Source organism: Lampetra planeri, chromosome 2 (genome assembly GCF_965212315.1).
Source record: "Lampetra planeri chromosome 2, kcLamPlan1.2.h2, whole genome shotgun sequence".
Classification (NCBI taxonomy): Eukaryota; Metazoa; Chordata; class Hyperoartia; order Petromyzontiformes; family Petromyzontidae; genus Lampetra; species Lampetra planeri.
Window position 1 is genome coordinate 9,582,793 of NC_136108.1, and position 24,829 is coordinate 9,607,621.

The 24,829-nt window shown below is 40.8% G+C and overlaps 1 protein-coding gene and 1 long non-coding RNA gene across 3 annotated transcripts; both read left to right on the forward strand.

The window, feature by feature from the left end:
• Positions 1-6,928: 6,928 nt before the first annotated feature.
• On the forward strand, positions 6,929-23,868 carry LOC144733319 (E3 ubiquitin-protein ligase DTX3L-like). Its single transcript, XM_078615160.1, has 5 exons — positions 6,929-7,618; positions 7,778-7,995; positions 9,075-9,135; positions 21,300-21,517; positions 22,640-23,868. The coding sequence occupies exons 1-5, from the start codon at positions 6,950-6,952 to the stop codon at positions 22,707-22,709; spliced, it is 1,236 nt and encodes a 411-aa protein (XP_078471286.1). The 5' UTR covers positions 6,929-6,949; the 3' UTR covers positions 22,710-23,868.
• Positions 11,634-20,425, forward strand: LOC144727355 (uncharacterized). Of its 2 annotated transcripts, XR_013587370.1 has the most exons (6): positions 11,634-12,071; positions 13,892-14,147; positions 14,756-14,820; positions 17,493-17,547; positions 18,019-18,117; positions 20,214-20,425. It is a non-coding gene; the product is annotated as an uncharacterized LOC144727355 (long non-coding RNA). The 2 variants fall into 2 exon arrangements; XR_013587371.1 differs by lacking the exon at positions 18,019-18,117 and having other exon boundaries at positions 11,700-12,071.
• Positions 23,869-24,829: the final 961 nt, after the last annotated feature.

Consider the following 24,829-nt stretch of genomic DNA (forward strand, 5'->3'; position numbering starts at 1 on the left):
GGCTTTAAAGAGTTTGCCGTGGTGCGTTGCGTTCTGGGGAAGGATGCGGAACCGAAAGAGTTGGCCCGTAATTCGCGATGGCTGCGACATGCGACATGCGTGTGTTTTTGTGTGTGTCCGTGTGTTTGTGTCTTTGTGTGTGTTGGTGGATGTTGTGGTGTTGGTGGTGGTGGTTGTTGTGTTGCATTGGGGACACGCGTCGCGTTCTATGGCTTTCTCGCCACGCTCGCCGCGGTTTCGTTGTCACAGTCCGAGACGTGCGTTGTTGTTGTTATTGTTGTTGTAGTAGTACTCCCATCCCCTATAGATGCATCCAGTCAACATCGATTAACGTCGACGTACGACAAACCTCGAGCCGATGTATTTTTTTTGTTTTAAAACCCAAAACGCTTGACAATTATCGGATTTGGCGGTGGTTGCGCAAAAAAAGTTTTCGTTGACGATTCGTTTCGTCAACATTTGTCGGGCCCATTGATCGTCAACCTGTCGATTGATTTAATCACATTTAATCACTCGACCCTAGCGACGAGGAGGTTGATGCGGGATTCCTCCCCCCTCTTCATCAGTTTGCTGCTCCCAAATGACGACATCGCGAACGACCTTCCACGTCCTATCTGGCGACATCTGGCGGATTGTTTGAAGGCTGCCTCGTGGCAAACGAGTAGCCGGTGCGGTGGGAGACAAAGGCGGCCGGGCGTGGTTGCTGGCCCCCTCGATCACAGCACTTGCCCCAACAGTTTGTTGCAGGCTATATGGGGGATCTTTGTCTTTGTTTGGACTCCACCGCGCAGTGACCCCAACACCGGTTCCCTGCCCCCCTGTCCTTATTGACCAACCCGCACCGTGTGACCAGCGTGGTGAAGTATGGTCAATCACCCCCTTCCTCCCGCGAGCAACGCGACCTCGGGTGGGAGGTCTTCATCCAGCAGTGGATTGGGGAAGGACTGTAGTCGTATTCACATTGTACATCATGACGAAGTTGCAGCGCCACTGGTGGGATTTTATGTTTGATTTGAAATGGAGATCCCCTACGGCGTGAGCCCTCGTGTGACCGCTAGACGTCGCTACATGACATACAAGGTGTTTGTTGGGTTCGATCGATCGCCTAAATATAAATGTGTCGTAATTTAAACCCGCCACCACCCGACACTGCCGACCGATTAGTAAAGTTTGTCACGTAAGCAAAACGTGCCAATTAGTTTACTACTTCAGCACCCCGAGTGTGTTGGAGAGCAAACGCACAACATTTACAATTTGAGTACTGCGACATTTCGCTGGTGATGATAACCAGCCTCATCAGACGATTAGCCGGAATTGTAAAGAAGTCCTTCAGTTTCGGTCTTAAATTGAGTAAAGGTGATGCCATCAACGTGAACCTATCAGGTGCGAAGACCAGAGGGGAGTTAATGTTGTCAGTACGTCATTACGTTCACATTACTCTTAGGTTTTTTTTCGGTAAAGTCACGTAGGTAAAAATAAATAACAATATAAATAATAAAAATAAGATGATAAATCACGACGTTTCGGAGGCAACACAAGTCTCCGTCATCAGGTGGGACCGTCACAGCTAAAATTTACTGTATCAAGTGAGGCAAAATTCCAAGAGACAAGCTCTTAAATACAACTTAAGGGGGAGGGGGGGAGGGCTTATCTGAATGTGGTAGCCAATGAATGGAACGTGTTGGGGGGGGTGGGCGGGGCTAAAAGAGAACAATAGGTGTACCTCGACTTGGGGTTGTAACAGAGGTCGCAACCGGGTACCCGATACCCGTACCCTACCCGATACCCGGCTACCCGTACCCGGCCGGGTACGGGTATCCGTTTGCGACCCTGGTGCGGCCGGGTACAGGTAGGCCGCGAGTCACTGGTGAGTAACCATTTGTCACTCATTCCCCAACGTCTTGTCTCTTCTCACAATTCAAGTTCCTAGAATCAACCCACCCGCGCCTGCAACATGGCTTCATCCCAGAGGTCGCAATCGGGTACCCGATACCCGTACCCTACCCGATACCCGGCCGGGTACGGGTAGCCGGGTATCGGGTAGGGTACGGGTACCCGTTTGCGACCCTGGTGCAGTCGGGTACGGGTACGGGTAAGGAATCAAAACCCGTTTGCGACCTCTGGGTTGTAACCGGTGTTGGCTGACAATTCAAATACAAAAAAGGCAGTACTGTTAAACGCTGGGGATGTCAACACTCGGTAAAGTAGAATAGTACCTGTCAAATAAGATGGTACAAATATGTGTAGTTAAATATTTTTTACATGGTTAATAACATCTTTCCAATGATTACTCAGTTTGTACCCATCATCACGGTTGAAGTTATGTCTGTGTTTGTATATCTGGATGGCTTCGTGTACAAACCTTTGATGGTAGCCAGAAGGTTTGCAGAGCACCTTGGTCTCACATTAACCGAAATGTCAAGTAGATTTCATGAGCGAAACGGAAAATCAATGGGATCGCCTTTTGTAACGTGAATTTAATGTCGCTAAAAACACATTGTGTCCGGACATGTTTTTCACAGTTGTCTTATGAGCAGGTGCACCTGACGGGAACGAACACCTGTGGGGCCGTCCATAAATGACGTCACGCACCTAGGGGGGGGGGGTCAGACATTTGTGACGATGTGTGTCGAGGGGGGGGGGTTGAGAAATGTGACGTCACATCAAAATGCGCAACTTTAAATAAATATAGACAACACGTTCTACTTAATTAAATATACTTTTTTAAATATAAATCTTTCCTCCTACAACATCAGAGTGCAGCGCCACATTAAATACGCACTACAATGACAATCGTTTAAAGCGATTGGAAGCGTATTTCTTTTTTTGGGGGGGGGGCAGAGCTTTGTGACGTCATATTTGAGGAGGGGGGGGGTCTGACTTTTTGTGACGCCGTGTGACGACGTGGGGGGGGGGGGGTCAAAAATCGTCCAAAATCGCGTGACGTCATTTATGGACGGCCCCTGTGTGCTGGCAGGTGGAGGTGTGCCATGGCGACTGGAGGAAATCAGTCTTGGATTGCCGAGTCGGGGCTGCAGAATGCTGTGATAATCAGCTCCGTAAGAAAACTTGTGAAATCAGCCAATCTCAGGGACCATGAAACAAGAAGACGGCTTGAGGATGAGCATGAAAAGCATGTTTGTTGTGGAGTTATTTACCCCTACAACGACAATGCAGATGAGGCTCTCATTGCCTTTACCAACGCCCAAGGTAAATACAGCAGAGTGGAAGAACCTTCCACTCAATGCATTAGTGACACCGCGTGACTAAATCACACAGAATGCACCCGATCTAAGTCAGATCTTGGAAGCTAAGTCACACCTATGGCTTGAATGGGAAATCACCACGCACAAACAGGTGTTATAGGCTGCTTGAGGGTTATGTTTTCAGCAGAGAGCAGTGCAGCAAACTCCCCATTTTCACCAACCCATGCTGGCCAGCGTGGTGAAGTATGGTCAGATAATCGCTAACACGCACGGGGTTGGAAGGCTGTCATTCAGCGGTGGGTTGATAAAGAGGCTGCACAGTATACAGCATATCAATGGTAACACGTTGATAGAACTCGTATCCATTGGCAGGGTCGGAAATACATATAATTCATGGATAAGAGGGAGACAATAAATAGTTTCAGTGTTATAACATAAAGGATTAAGTTATGTGCTTTAAGAATATGTATATCACGTAAAGTACGGTAACTCAGTACAGCACTGTATACAACTGTCATTATAACTGGTTTTAAACTTTTGTTCTCTCCTGGATATTGATTCAGATATTAGCATGTTAAAACTGGTGGATTAACACTTCTGCTTGTTTGTGCAATTCCACATGTATTAAACTAGAGTCCAATCAGTTTACAACTTAATGCAAAGGATATATTTTGAGATGTAGCTTGCATACGATTATTGACTTTTAAAATATGAACGATTGAAAATGGAATACAGTACTCACAAATCCTTTTTATCTTTCAGACATGGATGTCTTTATCAACAGAAAAACATATCCGACAAGAAAATACAGTGAAGAAAAACAGGTATTTTATCGTGTGGAACTCACAAAATTTGATACAATATTGAAAATATCACTGATACCAATATATCCACACTTTTTAGTGTTGTACTGTACTACAGTATTAATGTAGTCCACAGTCTGTTTTACAATGTTAATTTGTAGACCATGCAATATTTTGGCAGGGGTGCATTCAATTGTTCAAATTGGGCATGTGCTAAAGTGAAGTGGATACGTTTAATGAGATAAAAAATTATATTGTCCAGCTCTGGCAGAGTGATTAACTTACAAACAAATCACAAGCTCATATCCCGGTCAGGGGTTATGTCTATCACTCACGAAGATCGATAATATGAGCATCAAGTCACAAGCAGCCAACCTTTGGAAGACGTGTTCTCTCATCGGCATTCCAAATTTCCCCACTGGCTCTGGGCCACCGATAGAATTGAGCATAGCCCAGTGGTAATTTGATCAGAAAGAGGCTTTTCATTTTGACCTTGATCATAATATAGTACATTAATTTTAAACCTGTAAAACGAATACGTAAGTTCAGTTAAATATGGGATTCGTAGAAGTACATATTCCTGCAGTTCAGCATCAAGGCTGGTCCTAATTTAGGATACAGGATGAACATGATTTAGGCCTAGAATCAATATTAGTTACCATTTGTAAGCTTATCTGCTGTTGGCTCGGTATTGGTGGTTTCACCCAGAGGTGTGCTATTTATAATATTTAAGCTTGATATACTTTGTTCAAATGAAATAAAACTTAACCACGATCATGAATACCACATGATAAGAATAAGGTATTGTACCAGGCAATGGCCCCCAGTGCAAAAAATGTCTTAATTGTTGGAGAAACCAATTCCAACAAAGTCATTTAATATTGTAAATCTTTGCTTTGTTGATTCACACTTTTTTTGTGAAATCCAATTGTGATTGTCTTATTAGGACAACAAAAAAGAGTACTTATACACAGAGCTGTTCCGAGGGTACGGAGAGTCAGGGCGACTGCCCCAGACCCTGCGGTTTGGGGTGTAATGCAGTTTAGTTTGAAGGCGTCGGGGCCCGGCCCACACAGCAGGATTTGTCCCGGGCCCTGCAACCCCCTATAGTCGGCCCTCACTGTCCTGTTTAGCCAGTATAAAATATTACAAAATACTTTTTTTTAAACACGCTTTAATGAAATGTACTGTCCGAGCTGCCCCTCCCCCTGCCCCCTTCCCCCATCGCCCCTCCCCTCCTTCCACATCCCCCGCCCCTGGGCGTGGCTCCCCGAGGCTTGCCGTGACGTAAGGGACCGTGATGATTTACAGGCAACGTGAGTTGAGCGTCGATAATTAGAGCCGTAGAAAAGATTGTTGAAAAATATTTTTTTTATTTTCAATGATAGAATATAGTATTGTCATCAGTATGACATAGCTATACGAAATTTGCAGTCGATACGACATTGGGAATACGGTTGAAATTGAGTTACAATATTTTTTGATACGACAACACATACAGTAAGTAAAATAAAAGCTTGTAAAAAGTTTTTAAATATATGTTTTGGATTTTGTATGATATAATATCGTGTTGTCATCAGTATGACATACCTATACGAAGTTTGCAGTCGATAGCACATTGGGAAGTGTCTAAAAATTGAGTTACAATATTTCTTTTTTGAGGATACAACAGACAAAGTGAGTTAAATAAAAGCTTGTAAATAAATAATGATAAATACGTAGTGAAAACTACAGCATTTCGTGTTGAACATTGTGCATAATAATTTAATACATGTCTATCCTTGATACTTATATTTAATCTTGATTTGAAGCTTTCGTCACTGCAGGAATCCATACTCTTTGGTTCTTTCGGTAAAGTCACGTGGGTATAAAATTAATAGATCACGACGTTTCGATCGCAACACAAGCAACCGTGAGCAGTTCTGCTGTGTTTGTTTCACCTGATGACGGTTGCTTGTGTTGCGATCGAAACGTCGTGATCTATTAACTTTCTATCTACGTAACTTTACCGAAAGAACCAACGAGTACTTATATTTAAAGCACATTTATTTTGGTCACAGCCTCTGGCAGCTGTGCGAAATTAACAAGCAGAAAAGTAATGTTCTCTAGGAAGGAGTTGACAGGAATGTTTAAAACCATCATGTGGTCACACTGGCTAGTGACACACAAGGATATATATATCCAAGCTGAACAATGCCAACTTTTGTTGTTTTTGAAATTGATTTTCTTTTTCAGAAATATTCACGAAGTAATCTGGAAAATCCAGGCAACCAAGCCAAGTCAACATCAGGTCATAGCACACTGGAAGTCGATGAATATATATTTGAATACCTTTCTAAAGTTTATTACAGAGATCTTGATGAGCTGAAAAGCAAGTACAAATGCACGATGAAGACAACAAAGAGTACTGATCAACAAAAAACATTTCTTAAGATTAACGGGTATGGAAATGAACAAAAAAAAGCTGAAGCAGTGGAGCACGTTGTTGATTTGTACCAAAATGTAGCTACAAATGTCCATGTGTTTAAAACACTGATTCCAGATGAAGCTAGTGCAATGGATCCAGTTGTGTTCAAGAAATTACTAGAAAAAACCGAACAGTATTTTCCAAGTGTTATGATAAGTAAATTACCACCTCATATTATTTTTACAGGCAAATACAAAGAAGTTGATGAGGCTCGAGGTGAACTGTTTAAAGATTTGCAAAGTAAAACAAAAAGTAGCACGAGCAATGAAGACACATTATTATTTTCGAAGTTCGATCAAGCGTCTGGCGATGTTAAAGACTCAAGACAGTCAAACACTGAAGTTTTACTAGCTTCAAAAATTAACCTTGAATTTGTTATGGAAATATTTCAAGATGAATTAGAGCAGCTGAAAAAGAAATATCACTTTGATATAATTGTCAAAAATACACCTAAAAATAATACAGTGGGTATAATGTTGCATCCAAATGACAAGAAAACATTTTTGTTTAATGAAGCTATGGAAGCTTTTACAGATTTTTTTCAAAGAAAAAATAGAAACATTCGACACAGCATAGTTAAGATCACGGAAGACTTGTCTGAAAGACAACTTGATGATGCCATTTCGACTGCGAAAAAAACATATCCAAAAATGTTCTTTCAAAGGAATGAAAGCCTGACCGAAGTGACTATTGTAGGAAATGTAGCAAAGGTTGCAGGAAATGTCGACCAGGTTGAGAAAGCACGGGATCTGCTGTGCGAAACATTAAATGGTGTTAGTCATGTTTCCTCATCGACAAGAAATAATCCTAATGCTCACGTGAGCATGAATTCTGGCACAACCTCCATTGCAAACCCAATGCAAGAAAACAATCAAGACACCTGCCCAATATGTATGGATCATTTCAAACGTAAAACATCACTGATAAAATGTAAGCACTCTTTCTGCGAGGAATGCATTGATCAGGCAATGAAGTCAAAGTCAGTATGTCCAATTTGCCAGACAGTTTATGGCAAACTAGAAGGTGATCAACCAAAGGATGCCTCAATGAACGTAACGACTTACTACACAACTCATGTGCCAGGATATGAGAAGTATGGAACCATTGAAATACACTATGACGTCCCAAGTGGCAGACAAGGGGTAAGTACTTGTTATAGATCTGTATATTTAGTGCACTAAAGTGAGGTGGAAAGACAACTCATGTGCTAATATTGTCACAGTTTTGTGAATAAACGAAATTTGTTATATCGCTTGTCTTGTTTTCTCTGCCTTATTATTATCGCTTTTTTTGCCACGTAGCCAGAGCACCCACATCCTGGGAAGCTTTATCAAGGAACGACAAGGACAGCATATTTACCTGATTCGCCCGAGGGGAAGCATGTACTCAGCCTCCTCCGGCGGGCATTTGATCAGAGGCTGATCTTCACTATTGGGACATCGTCAACCACCGGGTTGCAGGACTGTGTCACGTGGAATGACATCCACCATAAAACCACTAAACATGGAGGACCTGACAGGCAAGCAGGGGCGGTTTCTTCATTAGGGCGATTGGGCGACGCACCACCAATGTCATTCAACCACAGAGTCACGCTAGCCGTCACTGTCAGCCTCTGGATAGAGTCCAATCAGCGTCATGTCACGTTCTGTGGAGTACCGGCCTCTTTTTGGGCGATTTCACTACGGCTGAGAATCGCCCCGAGTGGCCCCATAGACTTACATTCAAAGATGTTTTTTTTCGAACAGGGGCGCTGCAATGCATTCTCTATGGCTTCCAGGAGGGCATGCACTAACGTGCTTACATCATCATACGTGCTAACGTCATCATACGTAAGCACGTTTCATCCAACAATATAATTTATCGCCACCTAGTGGAATCTTTAATAAAATAAACTTGAGTGGTTTGTTTTAATAGTGAGTATATAAACAAACAAGATGTATTGTAAGAGTCACTTTATTTTTCATTAATATTAAAGAAGTGAAGTTGCCTTTACATGCTTAAACTGTTAATTTATTCATTGCATGGGTGGACCTTATCAATCATCCAGACATTTGCCCCCCCTGAGAGATTTTGCAGGAGCCGCCACTGCAGGCAAGGACTGATATGTTCTCGTTTTGTACGGATTTAAACGTGTGTTTGCTTCCTTTTAAGTAGGAATTATTAAAATATCAATTATTTATTTACGTTTTCTCCAACATTGCCACATTTAGCTGTAATGAAGCTCAATGTAATATTATTTTAAAAGGCATGCTTGTGAAACAATGCATAACAAGGACAACGTTTATAACATAGCAGCCTAGGATCTCTTCACCATACTGGGTTTGCATTCAAATAAATATTAAAAAAGTTTTGCGAGTTTCATCTATGCATTTTTTTCTCATTGTGTTTTCCATTAATTAATTACTTTACTTTTGCAATAGGGAGCAAATAACTTATTGATTACAAATTGTAATGTACTGTTTAGTATACTTTACTATATCTCTAGAAGGATATTCAGGCTAACATGTTATAGGTCATTGGATACCATGCAAATGAATTAAACATTATATTAAACACATGTTCATATTGAAGTGTGTTTTCTGTTTCTTGCCATTTCAGCTATGGATATCCAGATCGTGATTACCTCAAGCGTGTACAGGAGGAGCTGAAAGCCAAGGGAATTTTTTGAATTTCGAAAAATGCAAGAAAACTCCAAAGTGATTCCATGAAGACATTAAAGAGTAAACAATTAATATCAACATGTAAGAATTTTTGCCAAGCATTTGTGTTTAAACTGATTCTATCAAGATTACATGTTATTTTTCTAATTAACAAAAAATGTGCCACTGGTGTTATGTGATGAGATGAATAAATGTCCCTTGGGAACCCACACAGAGCAGTGCATCACGATATACAGGAGAATAGCCCATGAAAGTTGACATCACAGAACTACTTACTTGATCCATCAAGAGACCTTTAATTTTCACGACGAATGCAGAAATATCCCATTCAAACAACTTTAGAAATGTTCATTACATGGCAGTCAAAGTGAAATATCTAATTCTCAGTCAGAAATGTCTCACAATGTCAGAAATATTATTTTTATGATGGGTTTTCATGCAGTCATTGGTGACCAGGCTGAGACGATTAACTCACAACACTTTAGAAACTAGTATTATAACAGGTGGCTGCCCATAATTGAACCCAAATCCAGTTTGTAGAAATATTGAATGTGTTACAACCACACAAATGTGGTTATAACCACATGATGTATCATATTATGGGTTCACTTTTTCCTGTCGCGTATTACAATAACTTACCGTATTTGTTTTTGGATTATGAAGCAATGAAACTTTCAATGGTCAACAAACTGCTACTAAATTGCACACAAGTACGGTGATTCAACAGTGTCCTGTATTCTGCATCCCGACTGTTATTTTAAAACAGCTGTAAGCAGCTGGTTTAATCTTGTATTCACTCACCTCTAATGATTGCACCTTGTGTGGACTGTGTAACATGACAGGACTTTAGGACTAGTCTGGGCATACTTAAGAATGTTAATTTGCTATTCACTCTCATGGTTTATAGATAGTGTCTGATTGTATTATTGTGTGTACATTTTTCTTTGGGATATATTACAAACTTTCAAATTATGTCAAATTGAAAGTCATGAAAATCGGGTGGTATGAATTAATGTCACAACTATACAGTACTACATTTTTTTTAAACTGTCATTGACAATAGTTTTAATAAAAAAAATAGATTTAGCTCAAAGGCTTGGTATTCAGTTGCTTCTATTATTACTGCATTAGACTGTGTAATATTACTGGTGATTTTATTAGAATTATGGACACGTGCATGCTGAATAAACAAAATTAATTGATGTCTGTCTTACCGAGTTTTTAGTTTTACACAATTAATTTGACGTGTCAGACTGATACATTTCATATGGTGTGTTTTAAACTCAGTTAATTACATTTCATGTGTGAATGCATTTAGCATTGGCTTGCAAAGATAATTCACAAATGAAGACTGCAGTAGGGGTCTACAGAGATATATATTTTTAATGGCTGGTAAGTAGGGCTGAATCTCCTGATTGTCAACAGTGTTAAAAATATTTGTCAAAGAAGTGTTTATTTATTTCAGTTGATAATGAAGATGACTAGCACTATTAATCACAGACCAAAGCATATGACTAAATAATGGTATAAATAGAGACAGACTTAAGATAACTTAGGCAGTAAACTGTAAGAAGTGTACCACATTTTATTAACGTGTACGTGCTGATGTATAGGAAGGAGCGGTGATAGTGGATGGGGGTGGAAGGAGATGAGTGATGGATTGGAGTGCTAGTGGGTGATGGAGTAGTGATGGGAGATGTGGGGGGATGACAGAAGGTCAGGGTAACAGACTACCCTGAGATCAACGATTGAACTGACCGGCCCGAAGAATTAACTTGCGGACAGGTAAACTATTGAATAACAAAGTGGTCAAAACTCATCGTAATTTTTCAGAGTTATTCTTCACCCACACCCCCGAGTTATTCTACAGTTTGTACATTTTGTTGTCACCAAGACAAGCAACACTGCGTCTATGGCAAAGTAGGGTCCGATTTTTCGACGATCTGATTTACAACCTGTTTTCCAGGAACGCATTGTAACGTCGTAAAGCGGGGACCGCCTGTACTCCACTTGAGAGTGTACAGAACCGAATAAAGTAAATTTAGTAACAAAAAATATAAAACGGCTGTTCGTGGGAGAAGGGCAGCCAAAGAGCCACTTGCGGATATGGAGCCTCAGATTGCCGACCCCTGGACGAGACGAACTGCCCTCACATCATTGACGGTCAAGTTGATGACATGATTTTCGGCCATTGTTCAGAGTGTTTGAAGAGATGGTCCCAGAATATTTCAAGGGCAAAGAGTTGAATTGTTTGTCTCGAGTTTCACACAACCCAACGCTTGTGCCCAAAAGCAATGAATTAGCAGCCTTTAATGCTAATGAGAAGGTATTCAATTCATCCAGTCGTGAGGGGATTCATCATGGGTGATCATGATAATTGCAAATTAAGGTGTCTCTAAATAAGGCGTTTACATGGTGCAACATTATGTATTGACTATTTACAATTAACTTTTATTTACTAGGTAAGGTCCACTAATGTATATAGCTCTCTTTTAGAAGCGACTTGATCATTTATGGTAGCCAAATACTCGAAAAACTTGTTGAGTCTACATGTGGAGGGCCAAAATGGAGGACCCGGAGAACAATCAACACTGCCACGGGAAGCAGAGAGACACGCAAACTCCAAATACACAGCAGCAGGCTTCGGGGTCGGGGTCGGCATCGAACCCATGACCTCTTGCCCAACAGGCGAGGGAATTAACATCTCGTCACCTCGTTGCGACAACTATTCGGGCCGGTAATTTAGCAGAGCCACAAATAGATTTGCTGCCAGCAAAGATTCAAAAACAGCCGCGTGTGTTTCTCTGAACACGTCATCGTCATGTTATGTTGCACTTTAACTTCCTCGTTCGCCCTCCTTTAATCTTCTTGACGAAGTTTCCCCCAAACGCCTCTCGGTTGTTGGCGACTCCGGCAGCCCTCGGTCGTGGCACAGGTGAGAAGACGCTCGCCGTGGCGTCTGACACATTGTCAACGCGACATTTTAAAACCATTTACTTTACATTAAAGCAAAAGTTGAGCTGCAACTTGGGGTTAGATGTCTGCCTGATCCAATGCGTATGACATATATACTCGACTGCTAGAGGGAGCCAGTATCATTGGGGCATTTCTGAGTTTACCGAGCACTGTAGTTTACCATCGTGGCAAAATGTACAGAGGCTTGCATGTTCGACCACTGCGTGTGTTTAGCCTTGAACTGAACTACAAAAGTCCTCCGCCTATATCTGTGCTACTGTTGAAAATGAAATGTTCATGCGGTAATTTTAAAAAAAGGTTATACGTATAACACATGAATAGACACCATCCGGTTAAAATCGACTGCGAGACGGCGGTATACACATCGGGGGACAAGGGACTTGACATTTCGATTTAAAGCTTTCGTGACTGCAGGGATTCATCTTCTTGGTTCTTTCGGTAAAGTCACGTAGAAGGGAAGTAATAAAATAATAAAAATAAAACATAATAAAACAATTCTCACGACGTTTCGGCCACAACGCAACCTGAGGACGGCTGCTTGCGTTGTGGCCGAAACGTCGTGAGAATTGTTTTATTATGTTTTATTTTTATTATTTTATTACTTCCCTTCTACGTGACTTTACCGAAAGAACCAAGAGGAAGGGACTTGACATTTACTCACCAGAGGTCACAGGTAATTAGCACACTGACGGCGTGGTGAAGTATGGTGAAAACATCCCCATGGCAGGTACGGTGTGGAGAGGCATTCATCTCGATGTGCATTGACAGAGGGCTGTGAATATTTAATATTAGTTTTAATTGGGGGTTGGGCTCTCGCGCGGAAACAAAACATGTGAACCATGTCAACTACATCGCAAGCTCGTAATGTCACATTTGCTTGTGGTAACATGTTGCAAACACAACCTGGTGGCTGCAGGGTTTGTGCTGTTGACTTCATGTTGACTTGCTGATTAGATTAGACGAGACTACCCAGAAATAATTGAATGTACTTGTACACATTTAAAATGTGTTTTAACAGCAGTGACGGCTTTGCACAGTGTATATCGCTTAGCTATGCTATCAGACGCCACTACTGTAGTATAATGGTCATGGCCAGTCCTTCTGTCATTTCACTGCTGGATGAGGGCCTCCCCCAAGCCACGTGGGTCGTGGGGGTTATATGACCATTCTTCGAGCTGATCGGTGTGCGTTAAAGAGAGGGCGCATAGATATTGTAACATAGGACAGTGGAGCAAAGCCTCTTGCTGTACTGCCCTCTGATGCCGACAACATAGCCCTGTAGTAGTTTGTGTCGGTTGTTTCATACACGGTGGTCGCCCTCACCAAGTACTGTACCATCCTGGCTAAACTCTGCTTTTCCTCCGAGATATGACGATATCAGGTGCATTCCAGCTGATTTGGTCATAGGCACTGTAGCATAAGTGTATTTTGTTGTATCTGAGTAATGAAAATAGGTTTTTCCCCTTTTTTCGGGCAACAAAACAGGTGTTAAGATGTTAAAACACCAAACTGAAACCTTTTACAAGAATAATGTCTGCATTAACCACAATGCTTGTGGTCAGCATGCAAACAAAAAACATACTCTGATATCTGAGTAATGTTAATGTGACCATGCCTCAAAGTTGTTGAGCTATCTCGGGGAAGCAACACTCAAGTGATAGAGCACTTGGTGTGATCAGCCATTCCCCTTATATGAGTTTTAGTATAACAAATATTGAAACAATAAATAAAATAATTTTGAACTATCATATTAACAACTAATAATGTTCCCTTCAACAGACAAATGAGACGTATGTTTGGCAGAGTGCCATGGCGACTCGAAGAAAGGATTCACCACCAACAACAGCCAAGGAATCCTGCCTGCAGGATGCAGTCGTGATCAGCGGCATCGAGAAACTTCTATCAAGTCTCACGGAGGATAAAATAAAAGGAAGACTGCAGTACCTTTATGGAAAATTTGGAAAAATATTGGGAATAATTTACCCCCACAACAGCAACAAGGATGAGGCACTCATTGTTTATGACAATAATCAAGGCAAATGACGTCACTCACTGCACATGGGGTTAATCCATCCATATACCAATGTGTAAAGTAAATGAATAAGAAAAAAGCTACAGCAGGACATTTACACAATTTCAGATGTATATTTCAGACATTTGAAAGAATGCGTGTCACCTTAATGAGTTTGTTTAATTTGAAAATGCTCATAAAGATACAATATTGTGAGAAATACTTGGATGAACTTTCACATCGATGCTAGGATGGTATTATATCTTTGAGCTTTTAGGACTCATAATTAAATCATAAAACTATATAATTCCCTTTCCCAAGTTGCAGGAGCTATTCTGCATTACACCCTAATTTGTATTAAAATGGTGTTTAAACACATTTTGTCAAAGTATTTTATAAATAAACTATTGAATACTGTAGAGTATTATACTTGGTTAACTGTGGATTTCTTTTTTGGATTAATGAACAACCACCACTCCCAAGCTGTCCCCTACCACCTTCCAAACAAGACCACAACATTTAAACCGCTTGGTGTTTATTGTTGTTTTTAAAATCCCATTTACCCTATGTCAGCCAACAGTGCATGTTGGTAAAGTTGTAGAAAGGAAATGTTTGTTAATCTTTGTTTTTAGGAATTGATGACCTTGTGGAAATAACAAGAATATACCAAACAAGAAGATACAATGAAAACGTAAAGGTATGTTACATCGTATAAATAAAAGAACAGTACTGTCTGTCCTGGTATAAACTTTAAAATACATTGACTGCCACTGTTATTAGTCTCGACGACTGGTCTATTCTTTACAAATCCTACTTTCAGAAATATAAAATTAATACTTTTCTCAAAAAGGCTACACCAGAATATTCGTACTTGCGGAATGTTACATCGGCCAGGCAGGTCGCAACATTAGCACACCATTGACTTAAAGCTTTCGTGACTGCAGGAATTCATATTCTTGGGTCTTTCGGTAAAGTCACGTAGATAGGTTCAAAGAAAATAACAAAGAAGAAAAAAAACTGGACGTTTTCATCGCAACATAAGCTGTCATCTTAAGTGTTGCGATTGAAATGTTGTTTTTTGTTATTTTCTTTGAACCTATCTACGTTACTTTATCGAAAGACCCGAGAATATTAGCACACCACTTAAAGGAAATCAAACAAATCTAAAATACCCGCAGACAGTTGTAGAAGGTGACAGAACACGCTTGTCAGGAAAGGCACACAATAGAGTTTGATAAGGTTAAAGTTTTATATAAAAACAACTATAATGGGTAAAGATTAATTTGGAAATCGGTTGAAATTGAGAAACCCCAAAACTATTTTAACCGTGCCATTAGCTATAGACTGCTTCCTGAAATTTTTAACAAATATATATCTTTGATGCTACTTGAAGTAATTTTATCAAATATAACTAGAAACTAAATAACTTCAAATAACTCAGTTTATGTTAAATCAATGCATTATTCATATACATTATAGCAACTAACAATCTCTTTCATGAACCTAACTCGAATATGGTAATGTATAATAACTTTTTTCACCTAAAACAAAATAAATATATTATGGCTTATGCCATAACAAATTTGGGTGAAAATAAATAATAATGATTAAAACTAACACAACATCTTATTACGGTACCCCATTGTCAAACTGAAGAAACCTATGACGTCCATCTAATTTCCATTCAACCATCCTTAGAACAAGAATTAAAATAGGTGACAAAGCCTTTGCCGTGGAAGTGTAATAAAGGACTCTCCAGACGGTGTAGGTCTCCGTTGTCCTTTATTTGGGTTCTTGTCTCTCTCGCCCCTGCGGCGTCCTCGCTCAGACCCGCACCTCCTCCACCGTGCACTCTGCAGCCACACCGCTGCTCCGCTCCGCAGCCACACCGCTGCTCCGCAGCCACACCGCTGCTCTGCTCTGCAGCCACACCGCTGCTCCGTGTGCCCCGCACACTCTGCTAGCTCTTCACACCCGGCGAGCTTCCCACACTCCGCTAGCTCTCCTCCACTAGCTCGACTCCACTAACTCTATCCCACTAGCTCTGCTGTGCCCCACGTACACCGCTGGCCGACGGTGCCGTGGCCTCCCACCACGTGGCAAATGGCCCCACCCTCTCGCCACTGCCCAGTGTGGCCTCCCCCTGTTTCCACTCCTTCCCAACTCCCAGATCGCTTCCGGTTCTCCCCTTTAATCCTCTCTCTCACGTGACCCTGACTCCGCCTTCTCCTCACGTGACCCAGACTCCGCCCCCTCTTTCCTTGCTCGCATTACAGAAGCATCAACGCTTTGGAACAACCTTGTTTCCTCCCTTCGCATCGTAAATCTTCCTTCAAAATATATCCCGAAGCAGAAAATTAGTGCTGGATACAACAATATTTTCCAATATAATTTGTAACTTTGATCTTTATCCATAATCCTTAAATTTCAACGTGCCATTTTATTGTCGGACTCTGTGCTGTCTTGGTGTGGTCTTGGATTGTTTTTGTTGTAGTTTTTGCTGCCTTGCCCAAGCTTGCTTTTAGTGTTAAAACAACCTTTAGGTATTTATTTACTTATGCAATTTGTACTTATATACAGGACTTTATTTAATTCATATTTACTTATTTTTAGTAACTTGTTTACCTTTTCTCTATTTTGCATTCCTTTCGTGTTTTTGTATTGTTCGCTGTTGTATCTTGCTGACCCGTCCCTACTGGACATCTGTGAAAACGAGCTGCGTAGCTCATTCTGATTCTGATATTGAAGTCACCCACATATATGGCAGGTTGAGTGGCTCCGGGCAGAGGTGGTGATGGGCAGTCCTTCTCCGGGGGCTTGTATGACCGTCACATGACGAACTGTGACATTGTAAATGTGCCGTCACTTGTTGTCATAGACTTGAGATAATAGTCCTTTAGGCCTTGCCTGATGAACGTGGCGAGACCATGTTTATCTGTACCTTTCCATCTGCGTGCTGTCATCAACGTGCGTCTCCTGTACGACAATGTTGTTTTCTCTTAGGTTTCTGCCCAGGAACTCACATTTAAGTCTTGATAATATTTCAATGTGTAGTTGGTTCACTCGAATACCTTGTCCAATTGTGTTTTGTCCCTTAAATGGGTCTCATTTCGGCATTTAGCTCGACTGATCATATCTGGATTTGAATGAACGACGTCGATTTCGCTTAGATGACGGTGTTATGTTTAAAATGACATTAAAATATATAACAGGTGAGCCATGAGAAGGCTACGGTCTCCCACCCACTCACTATTAATACATAATAAAGGATGTTTTGGGAAACAATTTTTAGAGTTGGGCCTGCACACCACTGTCAATTTAGTCTATTTTAATCAAATACTGAAATGTGTTTTACATTCTCTCTTTTAGGAACATCCACAAAGTCATCCGGAATATAGCGACAACCAAAAAGAGTCAGCATCAGGTGGTAACACTGGATAAACATATTTCGAAATACTTTTCTGAAGTTCAAATAGCAGACTTTGATAATTTCGAGAGCAAGTACAAATACAGTATAAATACAATGTATGTTACTGATCAGTAGAAATCATTTTAGGTTTTTTGCATAGCAATGATTAAAAATTTGATATTAGATACAATCCAGTTAAGATTATTGAAAATAATAATAATTATTAATTATTTTCTAAATGGATGAAAGCCAAATGGTAGCATCGGCAGTCCTCGATTTACGAACAACCGACTTACGAACACCAAAAATTTATGAACCAGCTTCCATGATTTTTTACATCGACTTAAAACGCAAACTTGCACTTGCAAGCTGAACCATGTAACTGTTTTGTTCAGCAGAGTTATTTATTGCGAAATGTAATGAGTGAGCCTTCTACTGGGAATATGTGTGTGTGTGCGTGAGGGTTATTCAACATCGCCTCGCCAGGCACGCTGAGAAGAGGCTTGCGGAGCTTCAATGTGATTTCAGACCAGGGCAGTCCTGCACAGATGCCATATTCTCTGTCCTGCTACAGCAGAGGTGTAGGTAATTCTAACAAGACTTACATCTCTGCTTCATTGACCTGATCAAGGCCTATAGTACCATCAACAGGCAAGGGCTCTGGGCTGTTCTTTGTGCTTTCGAAGTCCCTGACTCTCTGCTCACAATAATTAAGGGCCTTCATTATAGTGGGCAGGCCCAGGTAAAGCTACATGGCCAGGAGTCAGAGCCATACCCTGTTCACTTTGGGGTGTGACAGGGATGTCCTCTGGCTCTCACATTATTTAACATCATATTTGACCACATAGTTCCAGTAGCTTTCCATGGCTGTACCAGAGGAATTTCCATCTGGTATAGATACAATGGGAGGCTGATCGATGGCCGGGTGCGGTCGAGGGATGGATTCCTATTGGTCAAGCATGTATGTATGCTGATTATCTTGTGATTGCTGCTGACTCAGAGGAGGAGTTGAAAGCGATGCTGCTGAATCTGGCGTGTGCTACTAAGAGGTCAGCTCTTACCATCAGCCCCACTAAAACCAAGCACCTTCCTGGATATTTTGTGTCATCAAATACTCCACCCCCTCAACTCCCCATTGGTGATGGGGCAGTTGTGGAGAGAGTGGAGAGTTTTACATACCTGGGCAGTGTGCTTATGACCAGCTCCAGCTTGACAGCAGCATTATATTTTCATCGGTTGCGTAACGCTGTGTGGAAGCTACCTGGTCTGTCGCTCTGCACGAAGCTTCAGGTCTGCTCGGCCACTGTCATTCCCTCCCTTCTACGCTTGCGAAACGTGGACCCCCCTAATGGAACATCTTCGCCAGTTAGAAACATTTAGGCTGGTCTGCCTATGGTCCATCGGTGAGCTCTTCCGGCAGGCAAGGCTGCGTAGGCTGGGTCATGTAGCCCGCATGCCCAGCCACCGCATGCCGAAACAGCTTTTGTTCGGCTGGATCGAGGGGGCTAAACGGGCGCGGCACGGGCTAGAGAAGAGATGGAGTGATGTGGTACAGGAGGACGTGGAGCTGAGTGGACTTGCCGATGACTGGTACCAGCGGTGTCAAGATCGGCCTCATCCAACAACAACGGAGGGCAAAGGAGCGACGCTCACAACAACGAGCGGAGCGCCGGGTGTCTAAAGCACAGCAAGTTGGCACAGTAGGGGGCACAGGTGGTGCATCAGCCACTCATCTCAGTCAGTCGACCCATGGCACCTGGGTCTGTTCCGTGACCTGCCAGCGGGCGTTCGACACTTCACGTGGCCTCAACGTGCACATAGCCTGGCACAAGCGTGGTGGTGACGTCACCGCCACTTAGTGGCGAATGGTGGTTGTTGTTGTGTGTGAAAGTGAGTGTGTGGGGAGCGGTAGTGTAGCCGTTAGCTCGGTGTACTACGAAAACACCACTAATGGGGAGACAAAGGCGGCTGGGCGTTGTGTTGGCCACTCACTCCCTCGTGTGCCGTACTGGCCTTCAAAGTCGCTGCTTGCCAACAGCACTCGCCCCAACAGTCTGTTCAGGCTATACGGGTGATTTTTGTCTCGTGACTCATTTTCCCCCTTTCGACACTGAAGGTTAAGTGAAAATAAACTTTTTAAAATATTAATGTAATTTGATTTTATGTTGTATTTACTGTATAGTATTTTGTACAGTGTTATATGCAAATGCACAATATTTATTTTTTCATGCGTCTAATAATGCTTCCCATGTTGTTGAACCCTAACACATTTAATAACACTGAACGTATGTGCATTTATATACACTGCATTATTGTGTTCCGACTTACCAACCGTTCGATTTACGAACAGATATATGGAACTAGTAATTGTGATCGTAAGCCGAGGACTGACCTATATAGTGCAGGAAATGTAGATTGAGTATGGGATATATTGTTTAAATTATTCAAATGTATTGATCATGGTTGTCATGATTTATTTGAGATTCAGGAGTATGGAAATGATCAGCACATTGTTGATTTGTACCAAAATGTAGCTACAAATGTCCATGAGTTTTAAACACTGATTCCAGATGAAGCTAGTGCAATTGATCCAGTTGTGTTCAAGAAATTACTCGAAAAAACCGAACAGTGTTTTCCAAGTGTTATGATAAGTAAATTACCACCTCATATTATTTTTACAGGCAACTACAAAGAAGTTGATGAGGCTCGAGATGAACTTTTTAAAGATTTCCAAAGTAAAACAAAAAGTAGCACGAGCAATGAAGACAGATTCGATCAAGCGTCTGGCGATGTTAAAGACTCAAGACAGTCAAACACTGAACTTTTACAAGTTTCAAAAATTAACCTTGAATTTGTTATGGAAATATTTCAAGATGAATTAGAGAAGCTGAAAAAGAAATATAACTTTGGTATAATTGTCAAAAATATATCTACAAATAATACAGTGGGTATAATGTTGCATCCAAATGACAAGAAAACATTTTTGTTTAATGAAGCTACGGAAACTTTTTCAATTTTTTTTCAAAGCAAAAATAAAAACATTCGACACGGCATAGTTAAGATCACGGAAGACTTGTCTGAAAGACAACTTGATGATGCCATTTCGACTGCGAAACAAACATATCCAAAAATGCTCTTCCAAAGGAATGAAAGCCTGACCGAAGTGACGATTGTAGGATATGTAGCAAAGGTTGCAGGATATGTAGACCAGGTCGAGAAAGCACATGATCTGCTGTGTGAAACATTAAATGGTTTTAGTCATGGTTCCTCATCAACAAGAAATAAACCTAATGCTCACATAACCATGAATTCTGGCACGATCCCCACTGCAAAATCAAAACAAGAAAACAATGAAGACAAATGCCCAATATGTCTGGACTATTTCGAATGTAAAACATCACTGGAAAAATGTAACCACTTTTTCTGCAAGGAATGCATTTATAAGGCAATTAAGTTAAAGTCAGCATGTCCAGTTTGCCAGACAGTTTATGGCAAACTAAAAGGTGATCAACCAAAGGATGCCTCAATGAAGGTAACGACTTACTACACTACTTTGCCAGGAACCACTGAAATACACTATGACGTCCCAAGTGGCAGACAAGGGGTAAGTACTTGATATAGATCGTTATGTATATTTAGTGCACTAAAGTGAGGTGGAAAGACAACTCATGTGCTAATATTGTCACACTTTTGTGAATAAACGAAATTTGTTATATCGCTTGTCTTATTTTGTCCGCCTTATTATTATCGCGTATTTTGCCATGTAGTCAGAGCACCCACATCCTGGGAAGCCTTATCATGGAACGACAAGGACAGCATATTTACCTGCTTCGCCCGAGGGGAGGCATGTACTCGGCCTCCTCCGGCGGGCATTTGATCAGAGGCTGATCTTCACTATTGGGACATCGTCAACCACCGAGCTGCATGACTGTGTCACGTGGAATGACATCCAACATAAAACCAGCACGCATGAAGGACCTGACAGGCAAGGACTGATAAGTACTTGTTTCATACTGATGATAAACGTGTGTTTGCTTCCTTTTAATTTGGAATGATTATTATAACATAAAAAAAATAGTTTTTCTCCAACATTGTCATATTTTGCTGAAGTAAAACTCAATGTATAATTTTTAGTTCTTTCAGTAAAGTCACGTAGGTATAAAATAAAATAAATCACGACGATTCGATCGCACCACAAGCGGTCGTCCTCAGGCGGGAAAAATATAACCCGGGGGGGTCTGCTGAACTAGCGAGAGAGCAGTTACAACAAGAGGCTATATATGTGGCGATGGGCAAGCAAGCGGGGTCTGAGCTGGAAAGGAATTCCATGCACGGACGTAAGCACGTCAGTTGTGTTAATGGGGGAGTGGGGGAGATTAGGGAGAGAGGGATTAGGGAGGGAGATTAGCATGAATGAGCTTCCGTCGCCGCATAAGAGAATCATGCCCGCATATGCGCACAACAGCAGTGTTCATGAGAGATTAGCACCATGAGAGTGCAATCCAAAGGACGTGAGCATGAGAGTGCAATCCAAAGGACATGTGAGAGATCTAAGAGAGAGGCATAGAGAGAGAGAGAGACACACACAAGACACAGAGAGTCGGAAATAACAGCTGACATAGGCAGGTAGGATGGAAACATCACAGTCAGTTAAGACTTTACCTGGTTAATAACGTCCTTCCAATAATTGCTCAGTTTGTACCCATCTTCTCGGTTGAAGTTGTGTCTGTGTTTATATATCTGGATGGTTTCATGAACAAATCTCTGAAGGTTGGTTTGCAGAGTACCTCCGTCTTGAAACAATGGATAACAAGGACAACGTTTATAACATAGCCTAGGATCTCTTCACCATACTGGGTTTGCATTGTTAAAATAAATATAAAAAAATATTTTGCGAGTTTCATCTATATGCATTTTTTATCATTGTAGTTTTCCGTTAATTAATTAATTACTTTACTTTTGCAATAGCGAGCAATATTTTTTTATTTATTACAAATTATAATGTACTGTTTAGTGTATTTTACTACATCTCTAGAAGGATATTCAGCTAACATGTTATATGACATTGGATACCATGCAAATGTGTTATCTGTTGTTGCCATTTCAGCTATGGATATCCAGATCGTGATTACCTCAAGCGTGTACAGGAGCAGCTGAAAGCCAAGGGCATTTTTTGAATTTCGAAAAATGCAAGATTCTTATCTACAAAACTCCAAAGTGATTCCATTAAGACATTCAAGAGTAAACAATACATGTCAACATGTAAGAATTGTAGGCAAGCATTTGTGTTTAAACTAATTCTAACAAGCTTACATGTAATTTTTCTAATTAACAAAAAATCTGCAATCTGGTGTTATGTGATGAGATAAATAAATGTCCTTTAGGAACCCACACAGAGGAGAACTACTTACTTTATCCATAAAGTGACCTTCAATTTGCACGACGAATGCAGAAATATCCCATTCAACCAACTTTAGAAATGTTCATTACACGGCAGTCAAAGTGAAATATTTAATTCTCAGTCAGAAATGTCTCACAATGTCAGAAATATAATTTTTATGAAGGGTTTTCATGTAGTCATTGGTGACAAGGCTGAGAGCATTAACTCACAACACTTTAGAAACTAGTATCATAACAGGTGGCTGCCCATAATTGAACCCAAATCCAGTTTGTAGAAATACTGAATGTGTTTCAACCACACAAATGTGGTTATAACCACATGATGTATCATCTTATGGGTTCACTTTTTCCTGTCACGTATTACAATAACTTACCGTATTTGTTTTTGTATTATGAAGCAATGAAACTTTCAATGGTCAACAAACTGCTACTAAATTGCACACAAGTACGGCGATTCAACAGTGTCCTGTATTCTGCATCCCGACTGTTATTTTAAAACAGCTGTAAGCAGCTGGTTTAATCCTGTATTCACTCACCTCAAATGACTGCACCTTGTGTGGACAGTGTAACATGACAGGACTTTAGGACCAGTCTGGGCATACTTAATGTTAATTTGCTATTCACTCTATTATGGTTTATAGATAGTGTCTGATTGTATTATTGTGTGTACATTTTTCTTTGGGATATATTACAAACTTTCAAATTATGTCAAATTGAAAGTCTTGACAATCGGGTGGTATGAATTAATGTCACAACTATGGAGTACTAAACTTTTTTTTCAAACTGTCATTGACAATAGTTTTAATTTAAAAACTAAATTTAGCTCAAAGGCTTGGTATTAAGTTGCTTCTATTATTACTGCATTAGACTGTAATATTACTGGTGATTTTATTAGAATTATGGACACGTGCATGCTGAATAAACAAAATGAATTGATGTCTGTCTTACCGAGTTTTTAGTTTTACACAATTTCTTTGAAGTGTCAGACTGATACATTTAATATAGTGTGTTTTAAGCTCAGTTACATTTCATATGTGAATGCATTTAGCATTGGCTTGCAAAGATAATTCACAAATGAAGACAGCAGTAGGGGTCTACAGAGATATCTAATTTTAATGGCTGGTAAGTAGGGCTGAATCTCCTGATTGTGAACAGTGTTAAACATTTACACTATGAGATCTCTTTTACCAGTGGCAAAATATGATAGTAGGTTTTTACCCTTTTAACTGGTACAAAACTGACACCTTTATTCAAGGCATCATGTTTGCAATGACCACAACACAAGTAGTCAAAAAAGCAAACAAAAAGAAGCAACTCTGATAAGGATGATAATATGCACTGTCCTTGAAGTTGATTGGCCCACACCCGAGGCGGCTTTCTTTAGAGCCTAGTCCCCATTGGTGTAGGGCCAGATGACACCAGAAGGCGTACAACTCAAACACAGTGCAATATCAGAGTATTGAGAGCTCGGGGTAAGCATTTACACTATGAGATCTCTTTTACCAGTGGCAAAATATGATAGTAGGTTTTTACCCTTTTAACTGGTACAAAACTGACACCTTTATTCAAGGCATCATGTTTGCAATGACCACAACACAAGTAGTCAAAAAAGCAAACAAAAAGAAGCAACTCTGATAAGGATGATAATATGCACTGTCCTTGAAGTTGATTGGCCCACACCCGAGACGGCTTTCTTTAGAGCCTAGTCCCCATTGGTGTAGGGCCAGATGACACCAGAAGGCGTACAACTCAAACACAGTGCAATATCAGAGTATTGAGAGCTCGGGGTAAGCATTTACACTATGAGATCTCTTTTACCAGTGGCAAAATATGATAGTAGGTTTTTACCCTTTTAACTGGTACAAAACTGACACCTTTATTCAAGGCATCATGTTTG

Bases quoted from the DNA above. Each gene is read 5' to 3' on its own strand.
- LOC144733319 (XM_078615160.1), top strand. From the start codon at position 6,950: ATGTTGCATCCAAATGACAAGAAAACATTTTTGTTTAATGAAGCTATG. The intron at 7,996-9,074 runs GCAAGCAGGGGC...TTGCCATTTCAG, and splicing joins AAACATGGAGGACCTGACAG to CTATGGATATCCAGATCGTG. The intron at 21,518-22,639 runs GCAAGGACTGAT...TTGCCATTTCAG, and splicing joins ACGCATGAAGGACCTGACAG to CTATGGATATCCAGATCGTG.